The 21,558-nt window shown below is 43.2% G+C and overlaps 2 protein-coding genes and 1 pseudogene across 2 annotated transcripts in view; 1 reads left to right on the top strand and 2 right to left on the bottom strand.

Moving 5' to 3' along the window:
- Positions 1 to 17,763, bottom strand: part of LOC141556851 (uncharacterized) — a 55,198-nt gene extending 37,435 nt beyond the window's left edge. Inside the window, exon 1 of the mRNA XM_074291720.1 lies at positions 17,263 to 17,763. The gene's annotated coding sequence lies outside the window, so the exon portion shown is untranslated. The remainder of the gene's footprint in view (positions 1 to 17,262) is intronic.
- Positions 17,764 to 17,824: 61 nt separating this feature from the next.
- The window catches only part of LOC141556662 (KRAB domain-containing protein 5-like), a 35,124-nt gene continuing 31,390 nt past the window's right edge, over positions 17,825 to 21,558 (top strand). Inside the window, exons 1-2 of the mRNA XM_074291188.1 lie at positions 17,825 to 19,472; positions 20,950 to 21,002. Coding sequence (XP_074147289.1) covers positions 19,427 to 19,472; positions 20,950 to 21,002 — 99 coding nt within the window. The 5' untranslated portion in view covers positions 17,825 to 19,426. The remainder of the gene's footprint in view (positions 19,473 to 20,949; positions 21,003 to 21,558) is intronic.
- Positions 18,451 to 20,598, bottom strand: LOC141556862 (claudin domain-containing protein 1 pseudogene; annotated as a pseudogene).

Below are 21,558 nucleotides of genomic sequence, written 5' to 3'. Positions count from 1 at the left end.
TTTTCTCCAGGTTCCAGACATGTCCTTGCTATGGATTTCCAATCATTCGGGGTTAGGACTTCATAAGACAAACCATCTAGTAACATTTTGACATAAGCTGATGTAGCCCCATAAAGGGTACAACCTTTTTTCAAATCCTTAATTTTATTCAAATCTAAAGGTGCATATCTTCTCCTTTTTTTACCTACAGAGTCAATATTTTCAATCACAGAATATGCATGTATAAAACCACTTATATCCTGTCCTTCTCTCTTAGCTTTAACCAATGCTTTTTCTAATCTTGTCATAGGCTTAGACTGCTTCACAGACAATTCTGTTTGTATTTCTGCCTCTTCCTCTCCTCCTTCTTGCTCCACCCATGAAGGGTTAATTGAGGGAGGAGATGGGAGGTGCTCCTGTTGCTGTTGCTCAGAATTGTACTTAACTTCATTGTTATCTGATTCATCCTTTTCACCTAGTTTAGTTGACACTTCCCCATTTTGCTCCTTCATCTCTTCCTTTAGAATAACATTGTTTAAAGCCAATTGGATTACGTTGTATATATGAATTGTATCTTTGGAAATTGAGTTTGGCCTGGAATTGTAGTGTTCACCTAATTGCTTTCCTACTAATTCCCATTCATCTGGATCCAATTCTTCTTCCAGAGAAAAAGAAGGACATATTGCCTTCACAGTTCTTAAAAGTTCAGTAATCTCCTGTAAAATTATAATCAATCCTTGGCTTTTCATAACCTTGATGATGCTCTCTAAACATTTTCTAAACATTTGGCCCCACGTTGGGCGCCAAATTGTAGCGAGCTGTCGTCTCCAGAAGCTGCCAGATCGCTCTCTGGGAAGAGATATGCTGTGTCTACTCAAATCTTTCAGACAGATTCTTCTTCCTGTAGTGAACCATTGTCTCCAGGCAGTTGCTGTTAACTCTTGTCCTTAGAAGTGACTTCCCTTCCTGCAGAGAGCCGACTTCCCTTCCTGCAGAGAGCTGCGTCAAGCCAGATGTAGTGCAGAGTCTTCTCCTCTTCCTGGAGTGCTGTCCTCTTTTATCCTCCCAGAGAATGGGCGTGGGATAATGCAAGGGCTTCTGGGAAGAACCACTTCAGCCAATGAGCTTGCTCCTTCTATCAAGTCAACCTGAGTTCTCACCTTGTAATTGTCCAGACAACCTGAATTCTCACCTTGTCACTGTCCAGACAACCTGAGTTCTCACCTAGTAATCCTAACATCGTACAGCTTGACGTATACTATTTGTAACATTTCTCTCACCACATTAGCATAACATTAAATGGATATTCTTTTGGGCAGTAGTGTCATTTTTATTGTATTGAATCCTGGCCTAGAGCAGTAAATAATCATTTTAGTTTTTAGATTATCCTTCACTTTTTTAATGATTTTTTTTTTTTTTTTGTCATTGAGGAAGAGAAAGAAGAAAGTGTTGAGGTTTTGCTAAGATGGATTTACACTGAGAAGCAACTCATTGGGCATTACTGATGTGGAATTAGCAGGGATGGATTGACAGGCTTTCCTTATATCCCGTTTGACTTATTGGAGCTGGGGGACCTTTCCATAGAGGGTGGAGATAGTGTCCCTGGCCAAGATTTCCAATTCAAAGAGAATACTTATCTAGGAATTTTCCCATAGGAGGCCTGGAGGGTTTTAGACTCAGGACAAACCTTCCCCCCCAAAGATTCCTTTCCAACCCTTCCCCCCAAAAGATCAAAGGGGACAGTTTATATCACAAGGAAATCATGAGCAGGCTAATTTCTGAAGTGACCAGAAAGACAATGTACATAGTACCATTATGTGGTGCTCAACTGGCTTTTCTCAAAAAAGTGGAAACTAAGGCATTTTTTTTTTTATTTTAAAAATTTTATTTTTAATACATATTACTTTAGGAATCATGTTGGGTGAGAAAAATCAGAGCAAAAGGGAAAAATCATATGAGAGACCAAACAAAAAACCCACCAGAAAATGAAGTGAACATAGAATGTGTTGATTTATTAAGTCTCCTTAGTTCTTTTTTCTGGATGCAGATGGCATTTTGGGTCCAAAGTCTATTGGAATTGCTTTGGATGACTGAAGTTGATCATTGCACATTCTTGCTCTTACGGTGTACAATGTATTCCTGGTTCTGCTTGTTTTGCTCAGCATCAGTTAATGTAAATCTTTCCAGGCCTTTCTATAAGCAGCTTGTTCATCATTTTTTATAGAACAATAATATTCCGTTACCTTCATTTACCACAGCTTGTTCAGCCATTCCCTAAATGATGGACATCCACTCATTTTCCAATTCTTTGCTACCACAAAAAGAGCTACTATAAACATTTTTGCACATGTGAATCCTTTTTCCTCTTCTATGATTTCTTTGGAGTGCAGACCCAGCAATGGTACTGCTGAGTCAAAAGTATGCAGTTTGATACCCTTTGGGCGTTCTTCCATATTGCTGTCCAGAATGGTTGGATGATTCCCAACTCCAGCAACAATGCATTAGTGCACCAGTTTTCCCATACCCTCTCCAAGATTTATCCTTATCCCTTAACCAACGTGAGAGTTGTGAGATGATACCACAGAGTTGTTTTAATTTGCATTTCTCTAATTGTGATTTAGAGTATTTCACATAACTATAAATGGTGTTAATTTCATCATCTGAAAGTTGTTCAAATTCTTTCATCATGTTTGCATCAGTTTCATTAACAATTTTTGATGTTCATGGGTCAATTGCCATACACATTGGGTTAACTGCCAGGCTCTTCCAGTGGCACATGTAATCAGAGATGGAACCACCAGATGTTTTTAAGCCTTCTTCTTTGTTTCGAGGGTCTTCTCCTTTCTCCAGTGGACAAGACAAATATGGTTCGTTGGCACCCATCTGATTCCTTCTGTAGAGATACAAGCAAACTCTCTCCCCCAAGCAATTAAATTTAGCGAGATTTACAAAACTGTTGCCAGCAGTGAAGCTAAGGCACTTGGTGGTGAAGACGCTTCAGAGGGGAGTCTCCAAAGCTGGGTTAAGGCAGTCTCCATAAGGCATGTCAGCATCTGTTATGGGCCAGAACTCTTAACTTGAAACAAAGGATTCTCACAAGGTACTAAGTCAGTGGAATGGATAGAGACAACAGTTATGTCTATTGGTTCAATATGATTGATCTGATCCTCAAGGAGATGTTATGGGCCAGAACTTGAAACAAGGCAATAAGTGGAATTGGTTATAATATAATTATAATTATATAAATGGCAGTGGTTATATCTAGTTTTGCATTGATTTAATATTACAATAAATAATGGTTTCCTAGTGATATAATGATGGGTTTGTACTCAGTGTGGAACATATAAGCTAGAAGCTCTCAGGGCCAGAAGGGACAGGTGCACTAGAAGCTCTTGGAGGCTGAGACATTCATTCCGTTGTCCACCTTTGTGGTGTCTGGAGGCTGAAGCACAAACCTTTGGAGTCAGAGACAATTGGAGGGAGTTAGAGACAGAAGCAAAGGACTGGCAGCAGGAGCTCTTGGAACCAAGGAGAGACTCTAAGGAAGCTAACCAGGTCCCAGGAAAGGAGACAAGACTATGAAAGAGATAATGAAGGATTTGGACATTAGCCCCTGACTGCACCTGTGGTAATTACTGAACTGAAATAAAGGCTGCTCCCAGAGACCCAAAAGAAACCCAAACCGAGAACATTACATTTTAGAGAGAATATTACAGGCATCAAACAATTAAAACTGCTTTTTGTATCTAACATGCCGCAAAATACTGACTCCATCACCTATGGCTGCCTCCAGCACCAGAACCAAGCAGCCACCCTGTGTTCACAGGCAACCACCAACCTGCCAGCCTTTCTCTTTGGCTCTTCTCTAGCAGCTTTCCGGCTTTTGGCCATCTGCAAAGAAATGAGCCCCAAAGACACTGCATTGTTGGTGAAGTTGTGAACGCATCCAACCATTCTGGAGAACAATTTGGAACTATGCTCAAAAGGTTATCAAACTCTGCATACCCTTTGATCCTGTATGTACAAGAATGTTTGTGGCAGCCCTTTTCATAGTGGCTAGAAACTGGAAATTGAAGGGATGCTCATTGGTTGGAGAATGGCTGAATAAATTGTGGTATATGAATGTTATGGAATATTATTGTTCTGTAAGAAATGACCAGCAGGATGATTTCAGAAAGGCCTGGAGAGACTTACATCAACTGATGCTGAGTGAAATGAGCAGGACATCATTATATACTTCAACAACAATACTACATGATGATCAATTCTGATGGAAGTGGCTATCTTCAACAATGAGAGGATCAAAATCAGTTCTAATTGATCTAATTGATCTGTAATGAACAGAACCAGCTTCACCTAGCAAAAGAACACTGGGAAATGAGTATGGACCACAACATAACATTTTTACTCTTTCTGTTATCATTTGCGTGCATTTTTGTTTTTTTATTCTCAGGTTATTTTTACCTTCTTTCTAAATCCGATCTTTCTTATGCAACAAGATAACTGTATAAATATGAATATATATTTTGTATTTAACATATACTTTAACATATTTAACATTTATGGGGCTACCTGCCACCTAAGGGAGGGGGTGGAGGGAAGGAGGAGAAAAATTGAAACAGAAGTTTTTGCAAGGGTCAGTGTTGAAAAATTGCCCATGCATATGTTTTGTATATAAAATCTATAATAAAAAAGAAAAAATAAATAAATGAGCCCCAAAGTTGCTCTTTAAAAGAGATCTGAATTGAGTGAGATTCCTTCAATGTTGTCATTGCCCCAGGTCTAGATGAGACCACTTACTGGAAGTGGTCCTGAGCCAACTCCCAACTCAATAGAGGTCTATAGAAATCTAGGTCTCCAGCTAAATGAGACCACTTAAGTTTGAGCTAAGTAGGGAGGGGTTCTGGACTCAACTAGTCCAGCCAAGATAACAGAATGAAACCACTTTATCCCTGGGGCGGGTTTCTCCCAGATGAGAGTTTCTCAAGTGTTCCATTAAAATCAGAGGATAGCTTCAGGGTTCCCCCCATCAGTGAGTCCTGCTGGACATTAGTCTCCCCATCTTGATCTTTCTCCAGCCAGGCCCACTTGGCCTGTGTCCCAGTTGCTGAAAGCCTTGCCAAAAGGGAGAAACACATACCAAGAGGGTGAAAGCTATTCCAAAAACACTCTGTCCAGAAAATCACTTTGTGTGTGTCTAGGAACTTGCTCAGCTGATGCGCTCACAGCCTTGTGGGATCTATTCTCAATGAAAGCCATAGCAAGGAGGTAGCAGTCCTAGCAGGGACATAGTGGTCAGGACACAGCCTTGTTTGTTTAGGCCGATATTCAACAGCACAGCCTTGCATGTAGGTTCTAGAACAAGGCCCAGTGCTGAGTAGTAAATCAAAACTTTAGCCAAAACTGCATTAATGTAAGCAATGAGGCTCTGTCACAGACCCAAAGGACTTCTTCAGGTCTTTCTGGAGATTCAGTGTAATATCTAGCTGCCACCCCACACTGTGTCCCTATGAAAGTAAACATTATAAATATAAAAAGACTTTTATAGTCATCATAAAGCTCCTGAACTCTTTCTTCAGTATCAATATGCCCCTTTGCTGGAGGGCTGCCCCTTGGTTGGAGGAAGGCCCCAAATTTGATTGGAAGGGGCATAATAGACCCTATGAGTTTCCCTCTACCACCAATTATAACCCTACCTCCTAGATAGTGGACCCCCAATACATAATACCACCTGTTACAAGAATGGACTTGGATGAAGGGCATCAAGTAGTAATGATGTCTCCCTCAATGATCATTTTTCCCAGTAATGCTCCTTTTTGGAACCTGATTTCCACCCCTTACATTCTTTTCTCACCAATTATTCTGAAACTCTGATCACTAATGATGAATTCATGTCTTCCTTTTCTACTGGCTCCTTTCCTCCTTTACCCCAACCAAACCTCTCCAATGTCCTGGTCTTACTTTGCCCTCTCCTCCCAATGTATGCTCCAAAAGCTTGCTTCCCAATCCAAAGAATAACCAATGTGGTGGAGCCAACATGGTCCAGCATGGAGAGAACTCTACCAGATTCCCTCAGATTATAAAATAATGCCTCAGAATGAATTCCTGGAAGGGAGAACCAACATAAGGACAATGTGAAACATTTTTCCAGCCCAGAAGTTCAGCAGGAAAGCTCTGTCTCACTGAGATTGGGAAGGTTCTGTCCAGCACAGGTGGCCCCGAGGCAGGAAGGAGCAGGCTGCACCCCAGCAAAGCAAGGCTGAGAGGCCAGGCCCCCACAGGCCAGCAGCCAGGCCCAAACCCCAAGCCAAGAAGCTTGGGAAAGTATCCTCTTAGCCCTGAATCACAGCCTAACTTTAACATGAATTTTAGAAGTCATGAAATACACCGGAAAAATGCACAGATACACACACACACACCCCAAAACAAGAGTAGACCATATTTAAAAAAAAAAAAAATGGTATGGTGACAAGGAAGTGGGAAAAGATGAAGTCAAAGTTGGCTACACGTGATTCAGGAAGAGTTACTGGAGGGAGCTTCAGAGAGGGGAAAAAGATAGAAAAAAGGGGGGTTGATGGAAATAGAGGGCAGGGAGGAGTTGGGGGTGGAAGAGACCATTGAGCTGGACCCTCCAGATGGATTTAGGAAAAGCCTGAGCACTTGGAGCTGAATTCTTTCTGCCCGCCCCTCAGTAGGACTCCCTTTCCAGGAAGCTCTGGGCTCTCTCCTTTTCCCATCACTTTGTGTTGTGGAAGCCAGAACCATGCTTGCCCCTCCCAGGTAGTCAGAGCCAGCATTCCCCACACTTGCTGGTTTCCAGTGTCCTACCCACTGAGTGTCCTCCTCCTCTGACCTCATGGAGAGTGTTCTCCAGATCTTCCGGGGCACACCCCCTTAACCCTTGCTGCTGAATGAGCTCCCCACCACTTCCCCAACATCCTGGATCCCCTTCCCAGATTTATCTCACAGACTTCCGATTTTGTCCCTAGGAATCTGGGAGTCCTGATTTCAGCCTTCTGATCAGGACCTGTTGAGGTTGAGAAGGGAGACCCCAAAAATCCCAGATGGGTGTCCCTAAGTGTCTCAAAAGAATCTGCAGGCTTGAACCCATCTCCTATTCAAGGGGCAAAGTTTATTAAAAGCAATGTGAGGCCATTACTGAGCAGACTGAATTCTAAGAAAAGGTTAGAATGCCCAGTTCCTAAATTGTTCTGCCTAAATCACCACCCTTCCCTCCCAATTTTAATAATTTAGGGCTGGCTATGATAAGATTACAAATTGTAAATATTTGCTCCAGATAAGGAGAAAGACTATCTTAGACATCAACACCCCAGCCCTTCCCTACTTATCAGAATGCCTGGTGCCTCCCCCCATTCTGTCATTGTTCTAGATCCCAACTTATCTGAATGTCCAATGCCTCCCCCCATCCTGTCAGAACCAGATCCATACTTTGTTCCCCCTCTCAGTGTCTGACTCAGTCTACCCAGGTCTCTTGGAGCCATGTGCATATATACTTCAGAGGAAAAGTTCATTAACTGCTGGATTCTTAGAGATAGTTTCATTCAGCCCTGGGACCAAACCATGGATCCTTCTGGTCCCAGTAAATCACTCCCTCTCAAATAAAATGTTAAAAACTCTCTGATCTCTATATTGTCTCAGTTTCTCCAGCATTATACTGTCTCTCTAGTGGCCTTGACCTGCCAGGACCTCTATTCTGTCTTGCCTCCCAGACCCTTCTCCTCCATTCTTGGCCTCCTCTACTCTCTGAAATCTTAGAGCTCAGTACTAGACTGGCTTTTGTTTGGATGTTCCAGGTGACTCCAGGCTATCTCTTGCTCATAAAAGGACAGAATTAAAAACCTTAGATGTGACCTCTGTTTTTTTCTGACCTACTGTGGTTACTACATTGGTGGACCCATAAAGAGTGGGGACAGCAGGACTCTGAGGGAGATAAAGACTGGGGACCAGTTGGAGGAACTTTACAAAATGGTCACCTTGGTTACTTTTCTATGTACAGAGGAAGCCTGAGCCAGAGGGAATGGGCCCTAGGAGTGCAGGTGAGTGCAGTTCATCTAGACCTGATGAGAGATAGGAAAGGGGGAACTCTGTTGGTCGGCACCAAGATAGTAAGATAGTCCCCTGTAAATGAATTTACAGGCCCGAAAACCTAGATTGATAAAAAAGGTTTATTGTAGGAATTTGGAAGTAAAGTTCAGTTAGAAAAACGCCAGGGCCAGAGGTGGCCGCTGGGGGGACAGGAACCCTTACATGGCAGGAAGGATACCATGTTTGGGGGGGGGGGGGGCTCCTGCAAAGAGAGAGCTCAGGCTTGGCTCTTTTATACCTAAAAGGGGCTTGTGGGTAGTGCCCCAAGTTCTTGGCGGGCTTTTCAGATAAGGAAGAAACTGGGGGGGGGGTTGGGGAAACCTAAGTAGATAGTGGGGACTGGGCCCGGATATTCAAAAGGGTGCTTTTTTGACCAGGATTTAAAGGGACCTCAACCCCTATCAGACTGACCAACATCAACTATCACGGCCAGTTTCCTTGATATGGAAGATGGTGTATGAGAGTAGAAATGCCTTATTTGTGGATTGTGTCTTTATATTCTTTATTAGGTTAACACAATAGAAACAACACTGTCCTGCTCTTCTGTGATGTTGACTGAATCACTGAGATTTTAATTTTAATATCTTGTCATTTATACTTGTTTTAGATTAATTTTTCTATTTTTTTTTTTTACAATACAGATTTAGCTAATCTTCTCTTTTTCTAAATGTTTAATGTGTAATTATAAGTTTGTGTTTCCCCCTGGGGACTACTTTAGCAGAATCCCAGAAATTTGGGGATATTTTTTAATCATTGCAATTATTTTGGCTGTTAGCATTTCTGAGATCTGATCTCAGATCCAGTCATTATTTCATATGTCACTAGAAATCTCTCGTTTAGGTTTATGCCTTTTGTCAGTGATTCTTGAACCAATTTCCATTCTTACTTCCTTAGGGAATGAAAGGATGTATGAATGATTTCTACCTGTTTACCTTTGTTTGCAGAATCTTTGTATCCCAATGGTTCATTTTTATAGAAGTGGCAAAGAAATGTAGCAAAGAAATATGCATATTCCTCCATTGTCCCATTTTGAAGATGCCATAAGTCTTTTACTTCCAGTTTTTTTAAACATTTGTTCATTTCTTTTACTTTTATCTCATTTTACATTTCTTCATCCCTCTTTTTCCTTTTAGTTCTTTTGTAGTTTCCCTTCTTCTCTTGCCTTTCAACTAGAGTTCTGTGCATTAGTTTCATTCATTTTTCTTTGGCTTTTCATGGAGGATTTCCCCCTTTCTCCTCACTGTCCATCTTCCTTTCTGTTTAACCTACATGCTCATTCTCTCAATAATAGCACGTCTACTCCTCTGGTCTTTCTCTTTTCCCTGTACCCTTCATATAATCAGAAGCCTACAAGGTATCCACTCTGCCTTTTAGATGCTTTCTGCCATTGGCTCTAGGCCAAACTCACAGATTCCACTTTCCCATCATACCTTCCACTGTGTATCACAGCAGTTATCAGGGAGCACATGGTTCCATAGCTGAGAATTTTGCCTCCTGATATCTATCCTCTCTTGTTCCTTTACCTTTGTAGCACATTTTCCTAGAAATCTCCATCCTGCCTTGTCAGGCCCCAAACCTCTAAGCCTCAGGTGAAATCCCTTATCTCCTCTAAGAATATTCATCAGTAGAAACCCTTCAAGGCTCTTTCCTTTCTGCACCTTTTCAGTCTCTCCACCTTCCTTCCCCCACTCCCCAGGTGATCTCTTTCCCAGTCCAAGGAACTCATCTCCTCAATCCCCATTTTTATTTTTTGCCTGTTCTCCATTCTTTGACACTATTGATGACTCTCTATTCTCCAAGTTTTTATGACATGACTCTCCTGGCTTTCCTCCTACTATCTGACCCCTTCTTCTCTGTCTCCTTTAATAAATGGTAGACTCCCCTTTACTGTGGAATATTTACTTTTTCTCCCTTATTCTTCAGCTCCCATCTGCAGGATAGGTCATGCTGGACTACACTCTCAGCTCCAGTGCTCTCTGAAACCCATTCTTCCATTCCTTCCTCTTATCATCTTGGTTTGCATTTGTCTTCCACTGCTCCAAACTCTATCAGCTCCATTGTATCAGAAGGTCTTTCTCATGGCTTGTGGGACTTTTTCCATCTGAATGAATTGTTAAAGATGACCACTATGAACCAGGCAATTTGTAGCCCTGGGTTTTGTTTTTGGGTTCTGGGTTTGGTTTTTCTGTGGGTGATCTGTGGATTGTTCCCATTGGAATTTCATTTTCTCTGTCCAGAATTTCCTTCATGATTGGGTCTATTTTTTTAACCAGTTGTGTATTTCTGGGGAACCTGTCATCTTTAGTGTCTAAGTCTATGTACATGTTGTCAGTGTATATGCATTTAGCAAGGGGTAGATTTTCTGTGAATGTTCATTGTAGTTTACTTCACTTCCGGCAGGCTGTCCTTTACTTTTGTGTATTTTCTTCCCTTGCCTATTTTTTTGTATTTTCTTTGGGAAGAATTACTTTTCTATTCCCTTTACTTGACAATTCACAAAAGAAGACCACAGGTCCAAGGAGGATGGGAAGGGATCTGGGTGGGAAAGAGGCACTGAATTCAAACATAGAGTCAGAAAAGCTCAATCAGAAAAGGACCAAAGAAGTAGATTAAGTGAGTAACTAGGAGGTAACTGAGCTTTCTGCTTCAAAGCACGTTGGGAGTGCATTAGCCCCACCTCATGTTGATAAAGGGGGACAGTGGGATGCTTGTAAAGGAAAACTTTCCCTTACAACCTCTTGTAGTAGCTTCTCTTGGGGGGGAAGGGGGGGGAGGAAGTAAGGAATCAGAGATCAGTTATCCCTCTGAATGGGATGGGTGAAATCTCTCAGGAAATTGAGCAAAACTCCTCCCACCTCAAAGCTAACACAGGTCCAAGTTTCACCTCCCATAGAATCAAGTGACTTACTGGAAAACCACAATTCATTGCCAAATCAGACATTGCCTAGTAAGGGGAGGTTTGAATTAATTGGCTCCCTTTGGACTTCCTGGGCAGATTGCCTCAAGTAGACTGTAAGTCCTGAAGGCCCGACAATGGGCTTGAAGATCAGCAGGGTGGGTGAGGATTTCTGTGCTGGGCTATATAAGCCCCACTCTCTGCCTTTGTATCCACTTTTGTCTCCCCACATGGATTGCCCAAATTGGGAAATACTCTTCTGGAGAACATATAAGAAACTTTCCCTTTGCTCCTAGAGATGGCTCCAGATTGGGTTAGGGTCATCTCTGTCGTACACCAGACAAAACCTCCTTTGGGACATCCTATGGTGGCCCATTGTTCAGTCAGTAGGGATACTCTGCCTCTTGGTGACTTATTCCTTACCCATAATGCCATGTGTTATTTCCCCTAACCCCCACTGTTTCCCAACCCCACTTCTCCTTACAGATAACTCACCCTTTCAGGTTTAGCTTGCCAGCTAAGGGCATGCCCCAACCTCATGGGGGGCTCCCTTTCTACTAGGTAATTGTGAGTCCCACTGAGGACCTTGTCTTTCATAGGCTCTCCCACTCTATTTCACATTTACCATTATCATATCCCTTCACTTGGTCTGTAACCTATTCTCCTCAATCAATCCTCCTTTTCCCAAAGAGAATGGCCATGGCGAATTCTTCTCGTGTCTAAACCCCAAATTTTGGTGCCTGCCATCCCTTGGTGACAAACCCCACACCATCTGTCACAACATTACAAAATGCTTTTGGCAAAATTCAGTCAAACTCTTAAGACCCTCATTTCAGGAATTGACTCTGACACTCAGAAATGGTCTGATCTTTGAGCAGATCTCTTCTCTGCTATTAAAGTAAGGATTAGGATTCCCCAACCTACTTCTGAAGTCTCTTTCAGCTCTACATCTCATGACTTTTGCTGCTTTAGGAGTGGGTGACATTCACGGATGTGGCTGTGGACTTTACCCAGGAGGAGTGGGGCCTCTTGGACTCTCCTCAGAAGGAGCTGTACAAGAGGGTCATGCGGGAGAACCTGCTGTTCTTGGGTAAGGACATTTCCCCTGCTAACTCTGAATCTGCAATCAAAGGGCATATCATCATTCCCTAAGATACAGGATTTGTGGCAATATTAGTGCTGGTCGGCTGTGTTCCAGCAACTGAGTCCCTTCCAGGTCTCTTTACATTGGATGATAGGAACCTGAAGGGGTCCTTTGTTATTCCTGAAACTGTCTCTTACCAATTCTAGGTAACCTCAAGTCAAATCAATATGCAACCATCTCAAACACGGAACTAATCTCAGGTTATTTTGGCTGACTCTAACTAGACACACATTTGTCTGCCAAAGCTCTGAACATGGCCAGGCAGCTTTCCTTTACAACCCTTTGTAAACAACTCTTTGGGATGGGTCTAGCATTTGAAATATTCTTCTTTTTAATAGCCACAAATTTTAGCTCCAAGCACCTAGTTGTCCCCAGTACAGGAAGTTTGTCTATAATCTTCCGTCTTGTTGCCCTCAAATTCTAGCACAAGTGGTGGGAAGGAAATGGGAGGGAAGAAGCATTTCCTTTGCCAGGTCCTGTGCCACATGCTTTCTGTACAGCACTGAGGCAACAATATTAGGTAAGAACAACTTGCAGCAAATAAGTTGTTGTTCTAGGTAACCAAATTAATGAAAAAGCACAAATGAACAAAGATGCTATGTACATCCAGAGGAAGAACTGATGACTAGAAATATGCATAGAATAATTTGACATATATGTATATGGATAGATGTATAGATATACTATATATATTTCTGGGTAATGGTAGAAATCTAGGGTGGAGGCAGGAAGATGAAGGAAAAAAGATTTATAATTTTGTGCTCTATTTGAAAAGAACAGTAAGTTGTATACTGTAGATTTACTATTCATGTTCAATCATCTTTTTTATTTTACTAAATTGTGGAAATGCTTGTTTGTGAATTAAAGATAAAACAAAATATGCCCATTCAACATATTAACCTTGTAATTTAAGCCATGTTGTTACTCCCTTTTGAGAGCAGATGAGATTAGGGAGATTAGGGAGCAGATGAGATTAGCACTTTAATATGCTTAACAAGGGATAAAGCTACTAACTGTCCAAGGTTTAATTTGAGCTCAGGTACTCCTGCCTCTATGCCCATGTCTCCCTCCACCACCCTACCAGCTCCACCTACTTTCTACAAAATAGAAACTCTGGAAGGAGTCTATGAAGAAGGGGTTCCAGAACTATGATCCCTCTTGATCTAGCCAAGGATGATCAGGCTCAAGAGCCCTTTGTAATCATATATGTGGTTAGAAGTTTCTGCCACAATGGAACCTAAGAGCAGAGGAGGTGGGGGAAGAGCATTTGACCCTTCCTCAGAACACCATGTTCAACAGCATGATGGGGCAAACCCTGTCACGGGTTACTAGCATTATAAACACTAGTGGGTGACCATAGTCACATGTTTGAACAGAGCAAATGGAGCAGCTCTGGATCTTCACCCCATTCCATAAAAAGGAACTAAATTTCACACTTCTCTCCTTCATCCCTAACTGCTTTCCATGTCCAGGGCTTCCAGTTCCCAGAGAAGATGGGATCTCTTATTTTGAGCAAAAGGAAGTACCCTAGAAGCTGCACCCAGAAGGCCCGAAGAGCTGCCCTCCAGGTGAGTGAGGAGGAAGAAGGGATATGAGAGTTGTGCTTACAAGAGACTTTTAGGAGTCACCATGAAGTCAAAGCTTGGTTTGGGGGAAGAAGAGCAGCCTTAGGATATTTTCAGATGTTTTGTCAGTGGCTTCCTGGACTAGTCACTGAATCTCAGTTTCTCATCTAGAAAATGAGTGGCTTGAACTTCATGACCTTGTTGATCCCAACTCCCAGTGATCATCTATGGTCCTATAAGAGTCATTGTTTGGAATTTGGGGCAATGGAATTCTCCTGAAGGAGCCAAAAGGGCTCAGGTTGTCCGAGGTGAGCCATTTCTTAGGACTTCCAGTCAGCAAACATTATGTGCCTGCTTCATGCCGGGCCCTGGGCTAAGCACCAGGAACTGAAAGAGGTGCAAGGGTCATCTGCTCTCATGGATGTCAGTTTGTGGTGCATACAGTCTATCAGCACTATGTAGAAACCCACTGTGCACCAGGAAAATTGTTTAAATTTAATGCCTTAGGAAGTCACTAATTAGTGAGAATAGTGGTTTAAGAACAGTAGCACTGGGGAGAAAATAGTCAAAATGAAATAAATGAGTGAGCATTTATATGTCAACTACTGTGTGCCATGTAATGGATAAATATGATCTCATTTTATCCTCATGAGAACTCTAGGACATAGGTGCTAGTATTATACCCATTTTAGAGATAAAGAAATTGAGGAAAATGGACTTCCTGTAACTTGACTAGAAAGTTTCTGAGGTGAGATGAAAACTCAGGTCTCACTGAATTAGCACTTAGTAAGAACCTAACATTCCTGTTCGGGTGCCAAATTGCAATGGTCCGGTCTAGCTCTTCTGAAGGGCTCAGAATAAGTCCTTAAATGTGAAGGTCTGGACTAGCTCCTCTGAAGGTCTCAGAATAAGTCCTTGTCAGGATAAGCAAAAGTCCTTGCCCCACGCTGGGCACCAATATGTATGTGCTGTCGTCTCCAGAAACTGCCGATCGCTCTCTGGTCTAGAGGACAGACTTCTTCCCTCCAGAGAGCTGCCTTAAGTCTGGCCCAGACAAGACTCTATCTCTGGAGTACCGCCCTTTTTTATCCTCCCAGAGAATGAGCATGGGATAACGCAAGGGCTTCTGGGGAAAATTACTTCAACCAATGAACTTGCTCCTCCTAAACATGCAAGCTCCTCCCCAGGAGGTCACAGAAGTAAAACTCCCAGTAAAGGCCAGACCCAGAGAATTCCGACTTAGCACTTAGTAAGAACCTAATATCTCATTATCTCATTAGCACTTAGTAAGAACCTAACATCACTGATTCTAGGACCTATCTAGTTTTTCACCTGTACCATCAGCTCTACTCTGATTCTGAAACTGATATGATGAACATGGTCACACATGTGGAAAATAGAAGAATTAAACAAAGTGTCATTGAGAGATGGAATTGCACTTTGTAAAACTCTAACCAGTCAAAATTATTTGCTAATTATTACTAAAAGATTTACATTGCTATTGGCTTGTGACAAGTACTACATTAATAATGTACACAAATACATTCAAAGGTCACTTGCAAATATTGCTTTTTTTTTTTTTTTTTTTTTTTTTTTTTTAAGACAATAATGCAAAGCAACTTTTAAAAGGATAGAATTTCTTCAGGTAACACTCTTTTTTCTACCACTGGTAAAGTGGCTACATTATCACTGACCAAGCATATTGCCAACCAATGCCTTTGAAAACTGCCACAGAGAAGAAGAGTAACATAAACAGGGGATACGCCCAAATTAGAACATGATCTTAGCATTTCAATGAGTGGCATTTCAAAGTTCATTTTGGTAGAAAGGTTGTTGACTTCCATGATGGTTTCATGATGACTTCTACTCTGCATTGCTAGAGACCATGGTTTTCAGGTAGCCTGCCCTCACTGCTGCAAGAATGGAAAGCCAGATAACATCTAGATATGGTAGTTACAGGTTGATAAGATCTGATTCCTTGATAACCCAAGAATGAGAGAACTATTCTGGTGCAATGAGAGATAGTTACTAAGGGTCTTTTCATGCCTGGCGCCTTTTGTATATGAATGTCCAATCTTCCTGGAATTTTGGAAGCAATTTAATGTCAAGTTGAGAACCTGAAAGAACATGTCACACTTAGAAGCACTCAGAGTTTGATGTAATCATAATCCCCAAAAGCAGCTTATTCCTGGTTACAATAATTTGAAATCACTGCAGAAAGAGAGTTGGTAAAGTAGATAGATGCACACACATGCTGCCCCAGAAGACAATTTACCACTTATGGTAGCACTGACAAATTTTGGGGTCAAATCCCTTGGATGGATTTTTTAAAAAGTTTTATTTGTTAGAGGAATATGTAGTGGAATACACTGATAATTGCTTTTCAAAAAATAAGCAGTTCTACATCAAATGCCCTAGATACAATATGAAAAATCAACACACAAAAACCAATAGTGTTAGTATTCTGAATATGACCTAAGATAATGTAATAGAAGAAAAATAAAATTATCACCAGAAAGGGACAGGAAAATTTAATGGTGCAGTTAAACTGTCAAGTCAAGTACTTTAGACAGAGCATGCCCATTCACAGTATGTAAATTCTAGTCTTGGCTGCTGGGATTTAGGTCGTCATTCAACCATTCTAAACTGAAGGGGACTTTCTGTGTTGTCATTTACTGTAAGGATCCAATATATTTATACATGAAAGTCATTATAAATTAAATCATCCTTGTGAGGTAATGGGATTTTTAAGTGATTGACTGTGTGCATTTTAGATTTTGTTCTTTATCTGGGGAATAGAAAATAACCGAGTTTCTATTCTGTTGATAGAGGGAAGAGGATATAAACGTGTGGTTGGTGTGTGTCTGTGAGCACATGCCTGCCTGCATGCATGCATGCATGTGCATGTGTGTAGTGTCTGTATTTGTTTTATTTTTATTTATTTATTTTTTTTTCAGAAAAAGAAATCAGACTTGGAACATACTAGAGAGAAAGCCCTTCTGTGGTAGAAACTCTCAAGCTAAGATTCATCAGTGATGGTCCTACTAATCTAATTGGCAAGAGATTTGTGATAAATCCGAGAAAATCCACATTGGAGAGAAACTTATGAACATAACCAACGTGGAAAATCTTTCACACAAAGTGGAATGTCTAGTAAGACATTTACAAAGCATTTATACTGGAAAGAAACATGGACAATGACGTCGTCATCTCCAGATCTGCTTTTTGAATAAGAGCATTTCTTGCCCAAGGTCTCCCGCGCTTTGCAAAGGAGAAAGCTCGCGGGCATTTCTGACGGGCCTTACAAGAAAAACTCCCGGCCTGCTCTGGGAAGGAGATCTAGACTGATGGCATTGGGGCGAGGACCACCCTGAGGGACTCCTCTTAGTTCTTCTTACAATTTCTCACCGTACTGCTTTAACGCCCTAAGGTCGGCTCTCCTTGTAAATCGTCAAAGGTCCCACCTTGGACAGCGGTCCAATCCATTCCGGATTTAGGATTACGGAGGGTAGAGAGCCGCGCAATTTCCCCAAAAGCCATTGGCTGCCGGCTGCTCCCAGAACCACCCTTACCTGGTCCTGCAGCTCCAGCGTTTCTGCTCAGGAGGAGGGAGGAGGTGCTGCGGGGAGGAGCTCCCGGGAAGGCCTGGCGGCGGGAGGGGGGACGGCCTAGTGGGAGTGAGAGCGCGGGTGGGGTTTGGAGGCCAGGGAGGAGTTTAGGGCAGAATGGGGATCTTGGAGCGATGGGGGAGGGCGTGGGGGGAGGGGGAGTCCTTCAGTCCGGCCCTGGGTGTGATTGGAGGAAAGGGCTTAAGCATCCTGGGGGCCTCGGGGCCGGGCACTGGGGCCTCTGGGGAATGGGAAGGCCCTCCCAGAGTGGGCCGGCCGGATGCAGGAAGTCTCGGAAATGGGCTGCTTTGCCCGCCTTAAAGCTCCACGGCTTCAGTGAGCCCTGAGGTGACTCTGCCTACCTTCCTTTGGAGCCGGCATCCCTCGGGCTTCTAGAAGCCGCGCTCTTCCCGGAGGGTCTGAGCCAGAGCCCCCGGTCTGCTGGCTTCTGCGGCCGGCCTTGCATCGGCTCTCATTCGGGCTGGCCTCGCGGTGAGTGCCCCCTCAGTCTGCCTGGAGCCCCCACACTTCCGGTTGCAGACCGGCTCCTGAATGAGCTCCCCAGCCCTAAAACTTTCCCGATTCCCAAACTTCCCCCCTCCCCCCGGTTCAGCCTCTCCGGGTTTCCTTCGGCTCACACTTTCCGAGATTCCAGGGGCTGCGATGTCAGCCTCCCTCTCGGTCCCGGGTCTCCCATCTCCCCGGCGCCCGGCGCGGTTAAAGAGTCAGGTGTCCTGCCTTTGGACCAGGCCCCTTTCAGGATGCACCGTCCCCCGGACCGCACTTTGGAGCCAGTTACCCAAGCTCTTTCCTGCTCCCCCTCACCTGAACCCCCGGCTCTTGGGCCGGCAGCTGGCTCCCTAACTCCCCTTTCCTTTTAGGGCTCCAAGCCCCAGCTGCTAATTCGGCCTCAAGATCCAGGCCCAGCTGTCCATGTGCGGGGCTCGGGGGTGCCCTGAGCCTCCGACCCTCTTCCCTCGGCAGAATGGAGTCTCTCCCCTGAGGGCTGGGCCGGGCTTTGTAAGTGACCCTGGGTCGTTCCCGATGGCCTCAGGGGAGAGGGGAAAGGCCTCTGCCCGTCCCTCCCTCCCCCAAGGTCGGGCCGAGCCCAAGAGTCAAATCCGACTCTGAAGCGGAGGGAGATTGGACTGGTTTTCTTTTTTTTTTTTTTTTTTTTTTTTTCCGGATCTGATTTTATTTTTTAAACAACAGATTTGGGACATGGTAAGAAATTACTATGTTACATTTTCTTTAAAAAACCTGCCATGTTCTACAGAAATGGAATAAAATAAATAGGATTTTAAAAGTTTAAAAGTTTATACACATATTTATAAAAATAACTAAATTAGAAGAAATTAAACAATGCTGAGATGTCCATGAAGAGAGAGATCTGGGTGAGAAAAGGCACCTCATTCCATCACAGAAAATAAAGACCACAGTTATTAATAGGCAGCCAAAGCCTTAGATCTTGAGGATTAACCTTCTTCTGGATAAATGTTTTGAGGGAGTACCTAACTGACTATGTTGGCAGTTGGGGCATTCAATTCCTTGACCCATACACATTATTAGAAAGCATAGTTATCTTTCAGTAAGACTATGCAATGAGGGAAGTGATCTATGACACTCAAATTTTAAAGGAAGTAAAAGGTTTTATAATACCCTGTTGTTTGAGCTAACTTCCAGTACTAGTAGAGAGCGATACAAAGCTTCAACTGAAATATCTATTTTTCACATCCCTGCTCAAAGATTTTGTGCACAGTGCAGTTTAAAAGGGCCGTTGTATTTCACCTCAGATAAAGCTATACTTCAAAAGTCAGAGAAATGTGACAACTTTTCTCCATCACATAGTTTAAATAACATTTGAAAATAGCACTCATATCCATGAATGATCGGTTCTACACAACAGCAAAACTAAAGTTAGGTTAATGATAAGAGATTTTTTAAATTGAGTGCCACAAATTCAACATACATAGTGTAACTTCACCTTTATATCTTAGTCTCTTAGAAGTTACTTGTTAACTTTGCTTACATAAGCCTCATCCAGGTGATAGATACTCTTGACATAAATTTATTCTCTTTATCTAATTTCTCTTTTTTAGATTCTGGGTGTAGCTTTATTGGACGTAGCATGAAGAGTGTGATTTCTCAAAGACCATCCAAATTTAAAGTTGAAGGTGAGAAAATGATGCTTTAAATAAACATCCAGAATGAAATTGTGTTCACAGTGAGGGGGAAAGGTAGGGAGGGAAGAAAAAGGTATGAGAAAAGATAGACATTAAAAAATACTGTAGTGTAGCAAACTCTAACTGAAGTTGCAGTCCACCTACGCCACACGATAGGCCTTCATTAGTGTGTATTCTTTTCGGTTGGTACGTGCTGCCCAGATGAAGAGTGCGGCAGCCATGAACTGCAAGGGGGCCGAGACACAGGCCAGGCAGAAGGACCAGCCAAATTCACCCTTCACATTTTCAGGCAGCTGCAGCTTCTGATGAAGTAGCTCAATACCAGCAACATAGCAGCTTACTGAGCCCAGTGTACACAGACCTGCAAGGAAATGAAGGACTCCTGTGGCAATGGTTGGATACAGACTCCTGCAGGCACAAGCACAAAGTCCAATCAAAGCCCCGAAGCACATCAAACCTAGGCTAACAAACGGCAAAAGGAATTGGCAGCGCCAAAGATAGGTTCGGAGTAGATCAATCCCAGTATTGTGGTTTCCAGGCTCTACATACTTTTCCATGAACTGCTCTGACAATGTAAAACTGAAACATTCTGTGATCAAGTCAGATGACTCTGTCTTTTCTGGAGAGTTATACCAAGGTGTACTTTTGTTGGGCACAGTGATACACCTTCTCCACAATCCCACTATGCCATTATATCGGAAAAGTAAATCATTATAAGTCTTTTCGTCAGGATCACTGTCAACAAAATCATCCCTGATTTTGTTTAAGTCACTGAAATTTTCTGGTGCTGGACTGCGATATTCATACCAGAAATCTGTGCCAATGGATGCTGCCATATAGATGGTAGAAATGAGACTGAGCACACAAGCAATCACTAATGCTGTAGCAAAACGGTTATCCATTCTGGCATTCAACTTTTTTTGATCATATATGATCACAAAATTCCAGAGAAGACTCTTTTCATTTTACAGATGAAGAAACTTTCCAGTGAAGTAAATGACTTGCTGAAAGTCATGTTGATGATTACTAGTAGTATCATGGTCCTGATGGCTCCTAGTTCCATGTTTCCACTAGACACGCCTATCCTCCTGGGCCGCCACCATCCCGCACTTCCTGCCGCTTGTCGCCCAGCGGCCCCGCCTCCCGCACTCCTCCTCTCGATTGGACTGATTTTCTGAGGAGGGTCCCAGATAGCGGTCCCCCAAGGATGGGCAGGCAGGCAGGCAGCTGGGGACTAAGCCTGCGGGTGGGGAAGCTGGCCTTCTCTGTGCAGAGGTAAAGAAAGGGGGATTCTCCTGGGGCTTCTCAGGGTTGTCAGAAATCAAACCTTCCTCCTTCTGTGAGACCTCTGATAATAAGAGCTCTGGCCGCAAGGGGGGGAGGGGAGCAGCACCTGAGATAAGGCCCCGGGGCCAGTAGGAGGATCTGACCTAATTCAGGCATTTTGGTTGCCTTGCTACCTCCACAGGGAGCCTGGAGCCAGAGGGAATGGGTCCTGGGAGCCTCGGACCTCCTCCTCAGGTAAGTGCCGGCCATCCTCACACTGAAACTGCACGTGGTCTGGGAAGATGGCAATACCTTATTTGTGGGCCATTTCTTTGCAAAAATTAGCGTGAAATTGAGTCCGGTACTAACAGCACTACAAATGTTTCTGACTCTGGCCCGGAGTATTAGGTTGCCTGATGGTTGGCGGCCCTCCTTGATTCTTTCTTTTACAACATGTGTTTCTTTTCCATTTCTTCCCCTCCCCCTCCCTCCCAGCACTCCGATTCCACTCAAAAACACAGTCAACTCTCACTCCTATATTGCCAGGAATTCTGGGAGGATTTGTGCCCAGGCTGTGTCCTTCTGAGCTAGTGTGTGGAGAGGTCATTCTTGTGTACTTCTATCCCTAGTGTGCCAGCCCGCACACGGCCTCAGGGTGGCCAGATTCTCCCCTCCCCCTCCATTCTTTGAGCTGATTTCTTGATTTCAGACAGGAAAGTAGAGCTGATCCCTGTTGTCTAGGCCGGCCATGTTGCAGCTTTCTTGGGGTAGTGAGTATTATTTTTTTAGAGGACCAGGGCAGGAGAAAGGC

The sequence above is a fragment of the Sminthopsis crassicaudata genome, chromosome 1, assembly GCF_048593235.1.
Source record: "Sminthopsis crassicaudata isolate SCR6 chromosome 1, ASM4859323v1, whole genome shotgun sequence".
Taxonomy (NCBI): domain Eukaryota; kingdom Metazoa; phylum Chordata; class Mammalia; order Dasyuromorphia; family Dasyuridae; genus Sminthopsis; species Sminthopsis crassicaudata.
The sequence above is the reverse complement of the archived record's forward strand: the minus strand, read 5'-3'. Positions and strand labels throughout refer to the sequence as shown.